This window comes from Carettochelys insculpta, chromosome 2 (assembly GCF_033958435.1).
Source record: "Carettochelys insculpta isolate YL-2023 chromosome 2, ASM3395843v1, whole genome shotgun sequence".
In the NCBI taxonomy this organism is placed as follows: Eukaryota; Metazoa; Chordata; order Testudines; family Carettochelyidae; genus Carettochelys; species Carettochelys insculpta.
The window spans coordinates 25,457,472-25,473,257 of record NC_134138.1 but is presented as its reverse complement, the minus strand read 5'-3'; the positions used below and the strand labels follow the sequence as shown (position 1 = coordinate 25,473,257).

Genomic DNA, 15,786 nt, shown 5'->3' with positions numbered 1-15,786 from the left:
CCTGCAGGTGCTGGTGGGGAAGGAGCAGGAATGTTGCTATTTGGCAGGTGATAGCGCAGGAGGTGGTTACCTCGCAGTCCAAAAGGACGCAAGAGTTAACCCATCATTGTGAGGTGTTGGCGGCGAGAGTGGCGAATCGGCGGTGTGTGAAACTAGGGAAAGAACTGGTGTCAATGGCCCAAGTGCGTGCGGTCCTTGCGCTAGGCACTTGGGACCCTGAGACCTGGGATGGGAACATTTGGAGCTCTTCCTCATCTGAGGAGGAGGAGGAGGTGAACGGGGAGGCTGTGCAAACCGACCCGAGACAGGCACGCCCCATTCGGGGGTTGAGGGCAGAAGGAGGTCGCTGCAATGAGGTCTGGCAAAAGTTTAAGACAAGTGAGTTGCAGGAGATGGTGAAGAGTTTTCAGCAGGAACCAGGGGAAGGCCTGTTGGCCTGGCTAGTGCGTGTGTGGGACAACGCGGGCAACACTGTGTTGCTGCTGCTTGCAGAACTCCATCAGATGGACGTGTTGTCCCAGGATTCATGGGTCAGACAGGCGCTGCAGACTATGCAAGGTCTTACTGATGCACAGGAAAACACCGTGGAAGTGCTGTCCCTGTACTGCTGGTTGACTGTGGCGGTGGACCAGGTCTACCCCTCCCCAGGGGAACTGGAAGCACTGGTGAGGCCGTGGTGTACAATCCCAGAAGGGGTGAGTGCACTGCGGCAGCTGGGCATGGCTTGAGCTGTGGCTTTCATTGACATGGAACCAGAAAATACAGGGGTCCATAAATCCATCAAGGCCACTCTGTTATGCCTTGCCCACCTCGAGCTGAAGGCCTCCCTTATGGCCATGGTCATGGCAGCGGGCGGGAATGTATGTGACTTGGTTGGAAAGTTGATGCAGTTGGAGGCTGTCATAGGCGCAAACGTGGTCTGTGCCACAAAAGGAAAAGGTGGTCGGACGGGAGCCCCTGAACAGGAGAAAGGGCATGCTTGGGTGACCCGGAAAACCATGTGAACGGACTTGCTAAAGGCAGGAGTCCCCCATGAGAAGAGCAATGGTTTGCCACACCAAACTTGTACAAGCGTTGGTTACAACTGCCGCCTACTCAGCGGAGTGAGGATGTGGGCACCTCCAAGAGGGCGGGCAAGACCCAGGCACCACAAAAAGGTACAGGAGCTGGCGGGAGGACCGAGCCCAGCGCCCCGGTCGACTGGACCCTTCCCCCTAGGAAGTGACGGGGAGGCGGGTCCCCTGAGGTACAGGCTGTGGCAGTGCTACAGGTAGCAGGGGACTGGCGCCCATTTATCCTGTTAACCATCAAGTGGCCCCGAGGAGGGGAGCAGCATGTGCTAGCTCTGTTAAACACTGGAGCTAAAGTAACCATTCTGCATTCTACCCAGACTGCGGGTCACGCGGTGGTCGTGCAGGGCCTCGGAGGAGCGGAGACCACCACTTATTCGGTGAAGGTCACCCTCATGGTGGGAAAAGCCCTTCCCTTTCGGGCAACTGTACAGGCTGCACCTTTAGGTGAATACATCATTGGAATGTATGTCTTGCATGGCCGGTGTGTGAATACGCAGTATGGCTGTTTGCCTTTGGGCACCCCCGATACATTTGGGCAATCAAAACTGTGGAGCCCCTACTGTGGGAACATCCCAAATGGGACCCTGTGTGCCTGCCGGTCCCCCAGACCCCGGTGTCAGTCAAGCAGTACCGTATTCCTGGTGGAGAGCACAAGATCAGTGATGCTATTGCTGCATTGCTACAGGCGGAGATTATTCGCCCCACACTGAGCGCCTTCAACAGCCCCATCTGGCCAGTAAAGAAGCCGGATCGATCGTGGCACATAACAGTGGACTATCGGGAACTCAATAAGGTAACCCCGGAGCTGACGGCCATAGTTCCGGACATGGTTGCCATCCTGGAGCGCATCACCGTGGCGGCCTTGCCGTGGCATGCCGTCGTAGACCTGGCCAATGCGTTTTTCTCTATTAACATTCATCCCAAGAGTCAAGAGCAGTTTGCCTTCACGTGGCTAACAAAGCAGTACACGTTTACTGTGTTACCACAGGGCTTTAAGCTCTCCCTGACGATCTGCCATCAGCTAGTGCAGGCCGATCTGGAGTGTCTGGACCTCCCCAGCCGAATGGCCTGCTACCACTACATCGACGACGTTATCATCTTGGAACCAGATGAACCAACTGCTCAAGCTGCCTTAGACACCATCGTAACAGGAGCTTGTGCACAAAGCCACCCAGTGGAACTGGACAGAGAAGCACCAATGAGCCTTTGATCTCTGCAAAGAGACAGTGGTGGCACACGCCCACCTCACTGCACTGCTGCAGGGCCAACCATTTAAACTGAAGGTAACAACCGTCGGCAATGTGGCGTCCTGGGGTCTGTGGCAGCAGGTAGAAACCCAGCAAAAAGAACCTATTGGCTTCTGGTCACAAACCCTCCGCGAAGCCAAAGGTGGGTACACCCCCCCTGGAAGAGCAAATCCTAGCAGTGGTGTGGGCTTTGCAAAACACTAAGCAGGTCGTGGGCGTTGCCCCTGTTACTGTACGAACCCCGATCCCCTTAATGGGGTGGGTCACGGGTACCTCTGGACTGCTGTAGCAACGGCCTCAAAGTGGGGCCCACGTAGCAGTGACAGCTCCAACGTATAGGTAACGTTGGCACAGATTGCCATCAACGCGTCTGCCTTTTGTCTGCCCCACAGTATGGCCGTGGGACAGCTCATGAACACATGCCTTATAGGTGTCAGTGCTACTCCTGCTCTCTTGCAAAACTATGCCCTTTTGCAAAACTTTGCTTTTACTGCTGTCATCAAGTCTGTTCCACAGGTGCACGCTGTGTTGCCAGAAGAGCATCAACCACCTCACTTAATTCCTACTAGCCTCAGAATTCACAAAGGGGTCACGGGGAGGAGTGTAGGGTGAGAGAAGACATTGTAATGGTTGAGAGTGCAGTCTGACCCCCTCTGTGAATCCTCAGGATAATCTAAACAGACAAGTCTGTGCAAGGTGAAAAGCTGCAAAATAACTGCCTTGGAAACTACTGCAAAACAAGGGGTGCTTGCCAAGACTTCAAGGCTATGCTGGCAGTAGGCCACAAAAGATAGTGATAGAAATGCATAGGCAATTTTAGGCAATCTTATGTTAATGAGTTCAGCTTTATCAGCTAGTGTTAGAAGGCCTGTTACAGAGCCTCTCCCCAAGCAAAGCTCCAATGGTCAGGTTTTCCTCCACTGGTGACTGTGGCATCTCTGGGGCTCCCATCGCGGGTGTCACATGCTTTCAATAAACCAAATATAGCACTCACCTTCTGGGTGCAGCCTCGTTTCTGGGAAACCCAAGCCTGGTTGGTTACACCATCCACTGGATCTCTTGATAGAAGCACACCTGCTGGACCACAGAGTAAATGATAAATATACCTGGGGAGGTGGTATACTCAAGTGATGAGAGAAAAGACTGGAATTTAGCAGCACTAAGTTATGACCCTGGCTTTCGCTCTGACTTTGAGGCTATCACGTAATCTGTCCCTTAGATACCCTGTCTGTAAAATGGGCATCACATTCCCCTATTTTACTGGACTTCTCTGCTGCTCAAGGTTTTGGAATTTGTGGGTGGTAGATGTTTAGCAGGTGGGAGATCCTGCTGGACCCTTGGGCAAGGTGGGAGGGGACAGCTTTGTGCTCCTGGAGAGGCGGGACCTTGGTTGGAAGGGATGGGGCTGGGGCCACCAGCCCTCAGCACCGCCCAGAGTGTGCTGCCCAGTGCTGCAGTGGCAATTTAAAGGGCTGGGGGTTCCAGACACTGCTGCTTCTGTTGTAGTGTCAGTGGTGGCCAGGAGCCCTGGGCCCTTTCGAATCGCTAGGTCCCAGGGCAACTTCCCCTTTCACCTCCTCCCCCATTGTCAGGCCTGATGTTTAGTGATCTTTTTATGTCCTCTGCGCATGTATTCAAGGTATCATGCCCCCAAACTGATATCACTGTGTTTGTTGTCATGACGCAGCCTGCCATCGCTTCCAGTTAAGAGCCCACATGTATCAGGCCAGAGGGCTCATTGCAGCAGACAGCTCTGGACTTTCCGATCCCTTCGCCAAAGTTACATTTGTTTCACATTGTCAGACTACCAAGGTAAGTTGCAAAGTCTGAGTTTTCCTGGGGTAAATAAGGACCCAAGAGGAGTGGAGAAAATAAGGAAAGGAAACATTGATTCTTCAGAGGCAATTAGGAATTACCTTACCAGATCTCGCCAATGGTCCATCTAATGCAGTCTTCTGGCAGTGACCAGGATTAGATGTATGTTTCTCTTTCTGTATAACTAGGATCGTGCTGAATGAAAAATTACTTGACCTCCAGACTAAGGTGTTATAATGCTTAATTCATTACAGTACATGAAGTCCTTTGTGATCTGGAGAAAGGAGGGCTTCAGAAATGTAAAGCACGAGTGTTTTATTAAGATGAGTGCTTACTCATTTGAGGCATCTCTTAGTGACAATCATCCTATATCATAGTACTAAGGTCCAGCCATGTGAATATTAAGTGTGGTTGAAAACAGGAGTCCTAGCAAGGCCGTCTGTTTTGAGAACATATGCCTGTTATTACAGAGAGACACCATTGGTGTTCTAGCTCTTAGGTCATGTCTACACGTGCCCCAAACTTCGAACTGGCCACGCAAATGGCCATTTTGAAGTTTACTAATGAAGCGCTGAGAAGCGCTGAAATGCATATTCAGCACTTCATTAGCATGCAGGCGGCCGCGGCACTTCGAAATTGATGCACCTCGCCGCCGCGCGGCTCATCCCAACGGGGCTCCTTTTTGAAAGGACCCCTCCTACTTCGGAGTCCCCTTATTCCGGGAATAAGGGGACTTCGAAGTAGGCGGGGTCCTTTTGAAAAGGAGCCCTGTTGGGACGAGCCGCGCGGCAGCGAGGCGCGTCAATTTCGAAGTGCCGCGGCCGCCCGCATGCTAATGAAGCGCTGAATATGCATTTCAGCGCTTCATTAGTAAACTTCGAAATGGCCATTTGTGCAGCCATTTTGAAGTTTGGGGCTAGTGTAGACGTAGCCTTAGTGAGAATAAATAACAAATATGCCATCCGGTAAGAGCTGCTTTAATGGCATAGCCTATGTAGAGTGAATCACCAGATGTAGCCTTGTATTTGCTCTCCAAGTGCAATTGGATGTTAGATTCGCTGAGGTTATTGGACCAAAACAGCACGTGACAGCTGGATTGTATCTCTCTGAAATGATCCCTCTTTAGACTTTAAGATCAGGCCATTCCCACTACCAGGGGAACAGATTCTGCATTATGAATCCTCTCAACTAATTTGGCATGGTTAAAGATCAATGAGGAGCCACTTCTAAAGAAATCCCAATGTGCTTCCGTAGCCATGTGACTAAGTTTGTTCCTTTGGAAAGGAGTTTAGCAGAGCACGAGGATGGATTTCAGAGTGGCATTACTAAGGGCAGATCTACGCTACAGGGGAAGGGGTGAATTAAGGTGTGCAGTTCCAGCTATGTTAATTATGTAGCTGGGGTTGACATACCTCATTTTGGGCTTCCACACTGTCCATGCTAAGGGAGGTCAACAGGAGCATTTGTTCCCATTGACTGTTCTTACTCCTAACGAGGAGCAGCAGTACCAGTGCCGAGGCAAGAGCCCTGTAATTTCAATTAAGCACATTGCTACTAGGCTTGCTAAATTGAACTCTAGAAGATTGACCACGACAGAGTCAATCTGCCCAGTAATGAAGACATACCTTAAGTAAAATGTACATGAGGTACAAAGCCTCTCACTGCTACTTAAATCCTGCAAAAGTGTTACTTATGGGGAACCCCCCTCCAAGCATGCTTTTTAATTGGAGAAATGGGTTGTATACTAGCCCCACATAGATTAGCATGAAAGGATATTTTGTAAAGAGCCAAGAGTTCTTGGATGGAATAAGGGAGTGGCTTCTACCCAGATCTTGTGTTTTCAGCACACTGTGAAACCCATACAAGGGACAGCTGATTTAGTACCCATGAAGCAGGTGGGAGGGATTGCATGGCAGTCCAACAACCTGGCTCTAGCTTGGGTGGGAGAGTTAGATTTCACTTTAATTCACCCAGTTTAATGGAAGGAACCCCACTTGACTCTCAGAGCCTACCTTAAGTCTGCAAGAATGAAAGTTCAGAAACCCACTATTTCTCTTGTAAACAGAGTACATTTGACATAGAAATCAGTATGTGTGGAATCCAGCTCACGCTGTTTTTACAGACTTGTTTTTCATAGAGTAAATGAGCTTTCAGAAAAATGTTTATCCCCTTCTGGCTTTAGGAAGGAAATTTCTGTAGGTTCCTCTGTCCAGCTGGGTCTCTGGAATCATAGTGGCTGGTTCTGCTCTCACTTTTGTCTGTTTCTCCCCCATAGTTATGTTCAGTTGAGTTAACCTTTATTTGCCCCTTCATAGCTCTCTGGATGTCAGTGATGTTGATACAATACTGGTAAAATCTAGTGCACTTGAGAGCAAGCACACATCATTTTGTGCACCCATAAGTGCGAAGTAACATATTGTCTGAATAAAGTGCTGCCAGTGATTAGTTGAATAGTTCTGAGAATGGTGTTGTCCAGGTTCCAATAAACCACAGTGAAAGAAGCCATTTCCATTTAGCAGAACTACAGCAGATTATGAAAGTCAGATTTTGCAGCTGAAATATTTTTCTTTAAAATTTAACACGGGTAAATTGTTTCCCTGCCAAAGCTGATAAACTGTTGTGTTTGAGGAAGCGCCTTAAGCAGCACAGCTTGTCTGAAGTGCAGCAGCAAACTGAAAGGGGAAAAAATAAATAACTATGGATTTATTATGAGTTAGTCCATACACTATCTTATTCAGTGAGAACACTGTGAGTTAATAATGCCATCTGCATATGAAGAAAAATGGCTTGGAGAATGTTTACCCCACAGTATTAAAAAGTGGAATACATTTTGCAGAAAGTCCTTCTTCAGATATAAAGGAACTGATCCCGCAGTCACTAAACAGGCATCTCTCCCTTAGACTGCAGTATGATTTTTGCATGCGTAAGGACTGCAAGACATAAAGTTATATATCTAGTTATGAGTGCAGGAAGAGCCTGTAAGGTATGGAGGGGTAAAGGGGGAACTTTCACAGCTCTGAATGCATATGAGCGGTATGCATTTGTGTGGGAAAGACATTCAATACACTACATCTATACTAGACCAAGAAAGTTTATCGCAGATATGCAATTCTAATTATACCAATTTTGTGTAGTTAAAATATGTATCTGCATTCGACTAACTTGTTTGTCTGTACAGGGAAAGGTTGATGAAAGAGTTTCTCCTTTTGACCTTCCTTACTCCTCATGTCTCATGAGGAGTACAGAGGTTGACTGTGACCCCTGAAAGCTCAATTTCACACATCCAAACTTCACACACAAAATTGAGCCCCAGAAGATCAACCCTGAGTGTGTCACTCTTCCATGGTAGAGTAGATAAGCCCAGGCCCCCAATGTAGCAAACTATTTAAGCATATACATAGCTTTATATACTAGTAACTTCATTGAAGTCAATGGGTGTAAACTTACACACGCCCATAAGTGCTTTGCTGGACTGAGCACTAAAGGAGGATTGCAGGGTGCATAGGTTCTGATGCAGGGTTTCTACAGAGGTAATTGAGAATTAAAAGGGGCTATATGTGATGCACATTGTAGAATGTGCTGACTCTGTATGTCACCTTTTCTTACTTATAAAAACAAAAAAGCAGTCCAGTAGCACTTTAAAGACTAACAAAATAATTTATTAGGTTATGAGCTTTGGTGGGACAGACCCACTTCTTCAGACCATAGCCATACCAGAACATACTCAATATTTAAGGCACAGGGAACCAAAAATAGTAATCAAGATTGACAAATCAGAAAAAAATTATCAAGGTGAGAAAATCAGAGAGTAGAGGGGCAGAAGGGGATGGGGGTGGGGGGTCAAGAATTAGATTAAGGCAAGTATGCAAAAGAGCCCCTATAATGACCCAGAAAATTCCCATCCCGGTTCAAACCATGAATTTGAATCTAAATGAGAATTTGAATCTAAAAGAGAGTTCGGCAGCCTCTCTTTCCAGATGGTTGTGTAAATTCCTCTTCAGTAAGACGCAAACTCTTAAGTCATTAACAGAATGGCCCACTCCATTAAAATGTTGACTGACAGGTTTGTGGATCAGGAGTGTTTTTATGTCTGTTTTGTGCGCATTAACTCTTTGTCTAAGAGAGTTTGAAGTCTGTCCAATGTACAAAACGTCTGGGAATTGTTGGCACATGATGGCATATATGATATTAGTCGAGGAACATGAGAATGTGCCCTGTTTCTTGATTATACTTTAGGCCTCACGGGGCACCTACTTTCTTCTGAAGCACACCAACCAGGCTTTTAACAGCCTTCTTAAAATGTTGTTTGTTTTCCACTAGGTCATTTCTCAAACATTATCCCCTACGTGGAACCAGATGCTGCTGTTTAATAACATTGAGCTTCATGGTGACGGAAAGGAAATTGCTGAATTCCCACCAGTGATTGTCATAGAGCTGTATGACGATGATGCAGTGGTAAAGATGAAATGCTTCTTATGAAAAAAATATTAATTGTGATATAATCTGTTATTTTTGTAAAAATGAACCTGATGTCAAATAAGATAGCTTCTCTGGCCGTTTAAATCACTTTCTGACCCTTTAAAATGGAGATTAATATTATAATCAGATTTAGTGTTAGAACCAGATTTATCTTCAACTCTCAGTCATGCATTTGCAGCCTCATGGTCTTATCATTTCAGCTTGACTCTCAGATGCAAAAGGGGCTTGCAATAGAAGTATCTTTTTAGTTGTATGCAGGTATAATTATTACATGCATGCATATTCAGAGACCCAAATGTACCTCCATCCCACAGAAATCAGAGACCATCTCACTGCTTGTTAGGATATTGCCTTCAGAATTGCTGAAATGTGAAACCTAGGCACTGGTAAACTTCAGATGAGTTTAAAGTAGTTCCTCTTACTCCATTTCAGTACTTGCTCTCCATTGTATTTACTGTGCAGCTCACTGGGAAGTTTTGTTATTAAAAAACCATTTCCCATATTTGGCTCTAGGGCGAGAGGAGATAAGTTCCTATGGCTGCTATTAGGTTTAGACCACTTCCAAAAATGACTGAAGTATTTATCCTTATTTGTCTAGGGTAAATCAGACTATATTGGCTCAACAGTGGCTGGCCCTGTGGTGAGACTCGCTGATCAGCAATACGAGCCGCCTAAACTGTCTTATCACCCTGTGCATTGTGGATACCTGTCTGGGGGAGACCTTCTTGCTGCATTCGAGCTGCTGCAGGTGAGCTAGAATCATTTGACTATTAATATTTACCTTTGGGCACGTACAAGCCTTTAGGTTACAAAGCAACACCGTGGTCCCAGTCCTGCCTTCATTCAGATGCATCACTCAGGGCTTATCTATCCTATGTGGGAGATCCACTCGGTCAGGGTTGATCGTCCAGACTTCGATTTCACACATGTGGTAGAAACACATCAAATTGATCTGACTGGGGTCAGCAGTCGACCCCTGTATGCCTCGCTATCACAAAGAGCAAGGGAGGTCGACAGGAGCATTTCTCCTGTCAACCTTCCTCAGTGAAGAGAGTCACAAAAGTTGATCTCTGATATGTTAATTCTAGCTACGCAATTGCCGTAGCTAGAATTACGTATCTGAAGTCAACTTATTTCCCTAGGGTAGACCTGGCCTCAGTACCTCCAGGAGAGAGCAGAATTGAACACTTTCTCCTTTATATCTCATATGCCTATAACAAGATGCAGTTTTTCTTCCTGCTTATTCTATAGATGGAGCAATAAACACTGCCCCTGGTCCCACTGCTTGCAGCCCTCTGAATTTTCTACCCTGGCTTGCCTCACATTTACCTTATTCTGATTCTGACTGCAACGTAAAGTGTGGGTTTGTTCCGAGCAGCCACTGTGTACAAATGGTCTCTTCTTACTGCTCCCATGTCTTTTCAGAATGTTTATGTGTTAACAATGCTAATAACTTGTTGCTACTACTTTTATTACCGGTATGGAGGCAACGTGTTGAAGGGAGAGCTAACTGGTTCTGTTTTGGCTGTGGCACAGAAACAGACTTGTTAACCGGTTTTCAGTTGCAGAGCTGAATTCTGCCTTCCAACCTGGGGGTGGCTTTGCAAATGCACAGACAAGATATAAGGCAGTTTGACTTTCAGATTCCACGCAAACTGTGCTGGGCTAACAGATAGAAGGAACAGACTTGTAAACAGAACAGACTTGTTCCGGAATCAATTGGATATAACTTGCAAAACAGAGACACCCACAATGTAAATTTTATAGTCACTTACCACAGTAAAATTGTTCTTCAGAGCATGTAACGCTAATTGTTTCCCCAGTTACACCTAAATAACACCAATGAGGGAAACATGACAATTTAGAGGAGTGTAATTAAGGTCTGAATTTACCACCATAATCAATGTTTTTTTCCTTGATTTTTAATCTAATCCATGTTTCTAGTTAACAGAGCAACTATTCAGTTTTCTTTCACTTTTATTTGGGCAAGGGAAACAGCACAACATGCCAGACGGATCTGAAAATGTCAAAGGCCTGCATAAGGAGATCAAAGTAAATGTAAAAATGACCCCACCACTGGCATTCAGCATTCTACCGCTCTTCACTATTTTTCTTGAAGATTGCAGCCTGAGGAAAGCTTGTTTTCACCACAGATAATGCTCAAGAGCATGGGCATTAATGGACAGTTCAAGAAAAGATGTGGTAAAACATATGAGAGGCTTCAAAGCCTTCTCAGAGGCCTGGTGTGCTGGCAGTTTCTTTCCAGTATCAAAAGTATTTCTGATGAGGCTCAGTAGGCAGAAAATCTACAATCACTAATTCTCTCTATACATGTGAGCTAATAACATTTTCACTGACACAGAACATTGGATAATTCCGATGTACAAACTGTTGGCTGTTTCAGTGATTTTAAGATTAAAATAACAATATGTATGAGAGAAGCTCCTTTTCTGAAATTACTGCTGTCATTCTAGGTCACTTCTAAAGGGTTAAAGTTGATTTCCATATAAGAGCCGTTGAGACACTTAAAGAAATAGGAGATCAGAGAAATAATGGCTAATAATGGACACACCTTCTTACGTGTATGCAGCACACCTATTGCCACTGTTACAATTATTAGTGCCTCTCACAAGACACCTTTCAAGATCCATGGACCCTATACAAGCCTGTCTAAACATGTGGTATACATCATCCTCATTCACCCACTTATCACTCATGTGGGTGAAACCAGACAATCACTACGCCTTCAAATATATTCACACAGGACAACAATAAACAAGGCACCCCATCACTTGAGGGCGAATGCTTTTTTTAAAGCAATCAATCTATATCTAACCCATCAGTCCTCATCCTCCAAGGAAATGTGCACAACACAACCAAAAGATGGGCCTGGAAGCTAAAATTCAGACACTAATAACCCTGGACAGAACTGAGACACTGGACTTGTGGTTTATAATAATTTGTAATTCACTAACCTCTCTTTGGCTTGGGCTATGTAACTGCCCACAGGCAGAACCTGTGACTTCTGGAGCTTAGTGCAGGCACCTCTACAGTTTGAGCTAAAAGCCAGCAGCCTCCCAGCTTAGGCTGTAGAGGACAGTCATTCTTTCCCTGTAAAGTGGTCTAGGTGTCACTGCATGGGACAATGAACCACACATAGGTGTGTGGATTACATCTACACTGGCAGTTGAATGACAACATTTTTCCACAGGTGCCACTGATAAATACTGAGTTTGTCACAACAGGTGCCAGTGTGAATAGCACAAGTGCTGCTCATGGGAGGTCAGCGGGACTGACAGCCACCGTGGACCCACTGTGGGACAAGGCGGGAGGGGGGCCTGGCTCCCTGCCCTGAGAAGGGATAGGGCCAAGGGCAGAAAGCATAGGGCTTAGGGCAGTCCACCATGCCCTCCCCTGCAACGCTCCCTCAGAGCCACGCATGGTACGGCACTGCAGCACTTCGTTGCATTTCAAAGGGGCCCAGAACTCCAGTCGCCACCACTGCTCACTTCAGCGGCGGAGGCGGCAACTGGAGCTCTGGGCCCCTTTGAAATGCCATGGAGTGCTGTGGTATCCCCTTTGCTCCCGCAGTCAGCAGGCCAGTTGGAGATGAAATTACTTCATTGGCAAAAGACCCAACAAACAGCGGCTACATTCCCTGACTTTTAGCAGCATGGCTGCATCAACCCTGCTGTGTCACTAAAAGCCGTGTAGCATAAACAAAGCCTTAGTGTCCTGTAACTGAAGAGGTATTATTGGACCATTCTACCTTGAATGATCCGTGACAATATGTGCTAATTTCCTATTGCTAAACAATCTGTTCTAACTTGCATTTATCTGTGATTTACCTGTCCCAAACCTGCAGAAGAACTGTATGTGGCCTGAAAGCTTGTTCCTCAGCAACAGAAGATAGTTTAATAAAAGATATTACCTCATTTGGTAGTATTGATCATTTGCAGTCACTTAAGATCACAGGTATCTTTCTTGAGAGCTAGGAATGGTGGCTTAGACATCTTGGAATGGTTTCCATTTGCGTAATTACTAGAACAGTCTGGAAATGTCCCCCCTGAGATTTCACACTAAAATTTGCACCATTTCAGTTTATTTAATACCTCACAATTTGTTTTGCTTCAATGACTATATTCACATCAGAAACATGAAAATCCCAGTGGTAAGTTTTAAATTTCATGTTTAGAATTTCACAGCCACCTCTTATTGTGAATGGGCCTAACTTGGACCAAAAATGGGCTTATTGCTACGAGATAAAAATCTCATTTGAAAGAAAAATGTGGCTAGCTTTTTTAACAAAATGTTTCCAAAAAGCTTGTAAAAATATGAAAATGATCTGTTTTCCAATAGTTTCATCTTCAGCTGCAAAGTTTTTAACTGTCTAGTAATTACAATTCCCCTGACACTGACCACCCCTGCTACATGAAATATCAGCTGAAAACAATGTAATTCTTCACTTCCTAAATTGTGGTACACTGGCATTAGACCAAAATCTTCTCATGAGTTATACCAATGGAGCTTCACTGAAGCTAACGAAGTTTTATGATGAAATAGAAGGGAGATTTAGCCCACAGTCTGCAACTAAAGAGCTGCTGTGTTTTACCTCTTGTTAGGGAAGGGCTGATGAAACAATCAGTTTAGAAAGTGCTTTGGGATTGACATGGATGAAAAGCATGTCTGTGTATAAATGTGAGTTATTGTTTTAGTTTATTGTTATTATCACCACTGCGTCCCTGTGAGGTGTTTCACCCTCTTCTGTTTGCTGCACCTACAAAGTAGTAAAGAAAATATGTCCCCTTCTGCACACTAAATGATCTTTCCAAACAGCAGCATATATCAGGACATAGAAGACAGATGGCTCCTATTTAAGAATTCAAAAAAACGTGAACTTTAGAAATCCCCTTGTGACTCTCTCATACTTGATCATTATTGCCATTGAAATATTAAAGCTATGAGAAGTATCAGAGGGGTAGCTGTGTTAGTCTGTATCCACAAAAACAACGAGAAGTCCTGTGGCACCTCCCAGACTGACAGATTTATTGGAACTTAAACTTTTGTGGGCAGAGATCCACTTTGTCAGATGCATGTCGTGACGAAGTGGGTCTTTTCCCACAAAAGCTTATGCTCCAGTAAATCTGTTAGTCTATAAGGTGCTACAGGACTTCTTGTCATTTTTGTGGCTACAGACTAACACAGCTACCCCTCTGATACTTCTCATAGCTTTAATATTTCAGTGGCAATAATGATAAAGTACTGTAACTAAACACTATGTTACTGAGGCTACGTCTACACTAGCATCCCCCTTTCAAAAGGGGGATGCTAATGAGACACTTTGGGATATGCTAATTAGGCACTGCAGTGCCTCATTAGCATAATTGAGGCCACGGCACTTCGAAAGTGCCACTTTTGATCATGCGCAGCTGGTCTACATGGGGTCCTTTTCAAAAGGACCCTGCACGTTTCAAAATTCCTTATTCCTATTTGGTTATAGGAATAAGGGGATTTTGAAACGTGCAGGGTCCTTTTGAAAAGGGGTGCTAGTGTAAACACAGCCTTACTGTTTCCCAGAATCCTTACCCTTTCATTTGGGTGTGGTCGTTATCATGTGATGGCTGTTCTATTTGATGTAATTTACTTTGTCTTTAGTTAACTAGCAAACATTTCACACTCTTCCTCTCTAATCCTGTCCCATAGCCACCTCTTTATGTATTGGCCATGGCTATGCTAGCCCCCACCTAAAAAAGGGGGATGCTAAGGAGCCACTTCGGCAGATACTAATGAGGCACTGCCATCCATATGCAGCACCTCATTAGCATAATGGTGGCCACGTGCGTTTCTAAAGTGCTGCTTTCAAAACGCATGCCACCGGTGTAGACGGGGCCTTTCGAAAGGATCCCCTGGACTTCGAAAGCCCCTACTTCCTAAATGGTTTTGAGCTAGTGTAGTCACAGCCATTGTGTTTTATATGAAGTTAAACCCAATTTCAGGAGCAAAAAGAAGGAATCCATGAAAGAGAAACTCATCATTTTGTCAGGGCTAGAAACTGAGTTTCTGGTAAAAGAGATCAGGGCCCCCTTGGCTCAGCCTGCACTAATAAAGGCAAAAAAGGTATACCAGTCCTGGCAGGGGCATAGATCTACCTTAAAGAGCTTATGGGGAAGTGGCCCTGCCCCAGCCCTGTGGGACAGGGCCCAAGCATTTCCAAACATGGATGACACATTTCTAGTTTGACATATGATCCAAGCTGGGCTGTAGGCTGTTAAAACACAGCCTGACAGAACTAACAGATCTCTGAGCCCTTTCAGATTGGTCAAATAATGTTGTTTATTGGATATATTTAGATTGATATTTGAAATTCCTGGCTGGCTGAAAAGCACTAATATTTGTCCTGCTTGCTTAGTGTGTGATCCTTAGTTCATGTGGCATTTTTAAATGAGAATCATAACTATAATTTTCCTATTGAAGTCTTTTGAGAGACTGTAAGTTAGGATTTGTATTAGGTATAATTACTGTACTTCTGTACAGTGTGCCTGTATCTATACAACAGCACGGTTTGGTCTAACAGGTACCTACGTTTAGTCTATTGAATTATTAATGACCTGGTCCCGTGAGGTGCTTCGGCCTCATGTCAGAGCAGAGAGCATTCCAAGGCACCTTTATCATATTGCTGAGTGGGCTTTGTGTCTGCATCACAGCCCTAGTCTCTGGAAAGCATTGTATGTGATGGACAACTTTCAGGGGCATCTGAGGCTATATTTTACAGAGCAGTGACAAGGAGTTATGACTATTTCATTTTGCAGATTCCAGATTCTGGTCCAGAGAGCCTTCCACCAGTGGATCCACCTGACATAAGCCAGATCTACCCAGTTCCAGACAACATCCGGCCCGTTTTAAGCAAATACAGAGTGGAGGTAACTTACAAAGTGTAATATTTTTGACTCTTTCTGATTCCCATGCAGCCTATAATTTCACAGTGGAGCCATAGCACTTAGCAATGTGATTTTTTTTTTTTTACATTAAAATCAATGGTTCCACCTGTTCCAATTTCTTTTCAGTATGGCTATGTCTACACTAGCATTGAGAACATACATTCACAGCCCCACGCAGCTCAGTGAGACTAACACTTTATAGGCTACATCTACACTAGCATTCCTCTTTCGAAA

At 45.1% G+C, this 15,786-nt stretch overlaps 1 protein-coding gene across 1 annotated transcript in view; it reads left to right on the top strand.

Annotated features, from left to right (window-relative positions):
* FER1L6 (fer-1 like family member 6) overlaps positions 1-15,786 on the top strand; it is a 97,889-nt gene that overhangs the window by 41,578 nt on the left and 40,525 nt on the right. Inside the window, 4 exon segments of the mRNA XM_074985620.1 lie at positions 4,008-4,132; positions 8,456-8,590; positions 9,213-9,362; positions 15,424-15,534. Coding sequence (XP_074841721.1) covers positions 4,008-4,132; positions 8,456-8,590; positions 9,213-9,362; positions 15,424-15,534 — 521 coding nt within the window.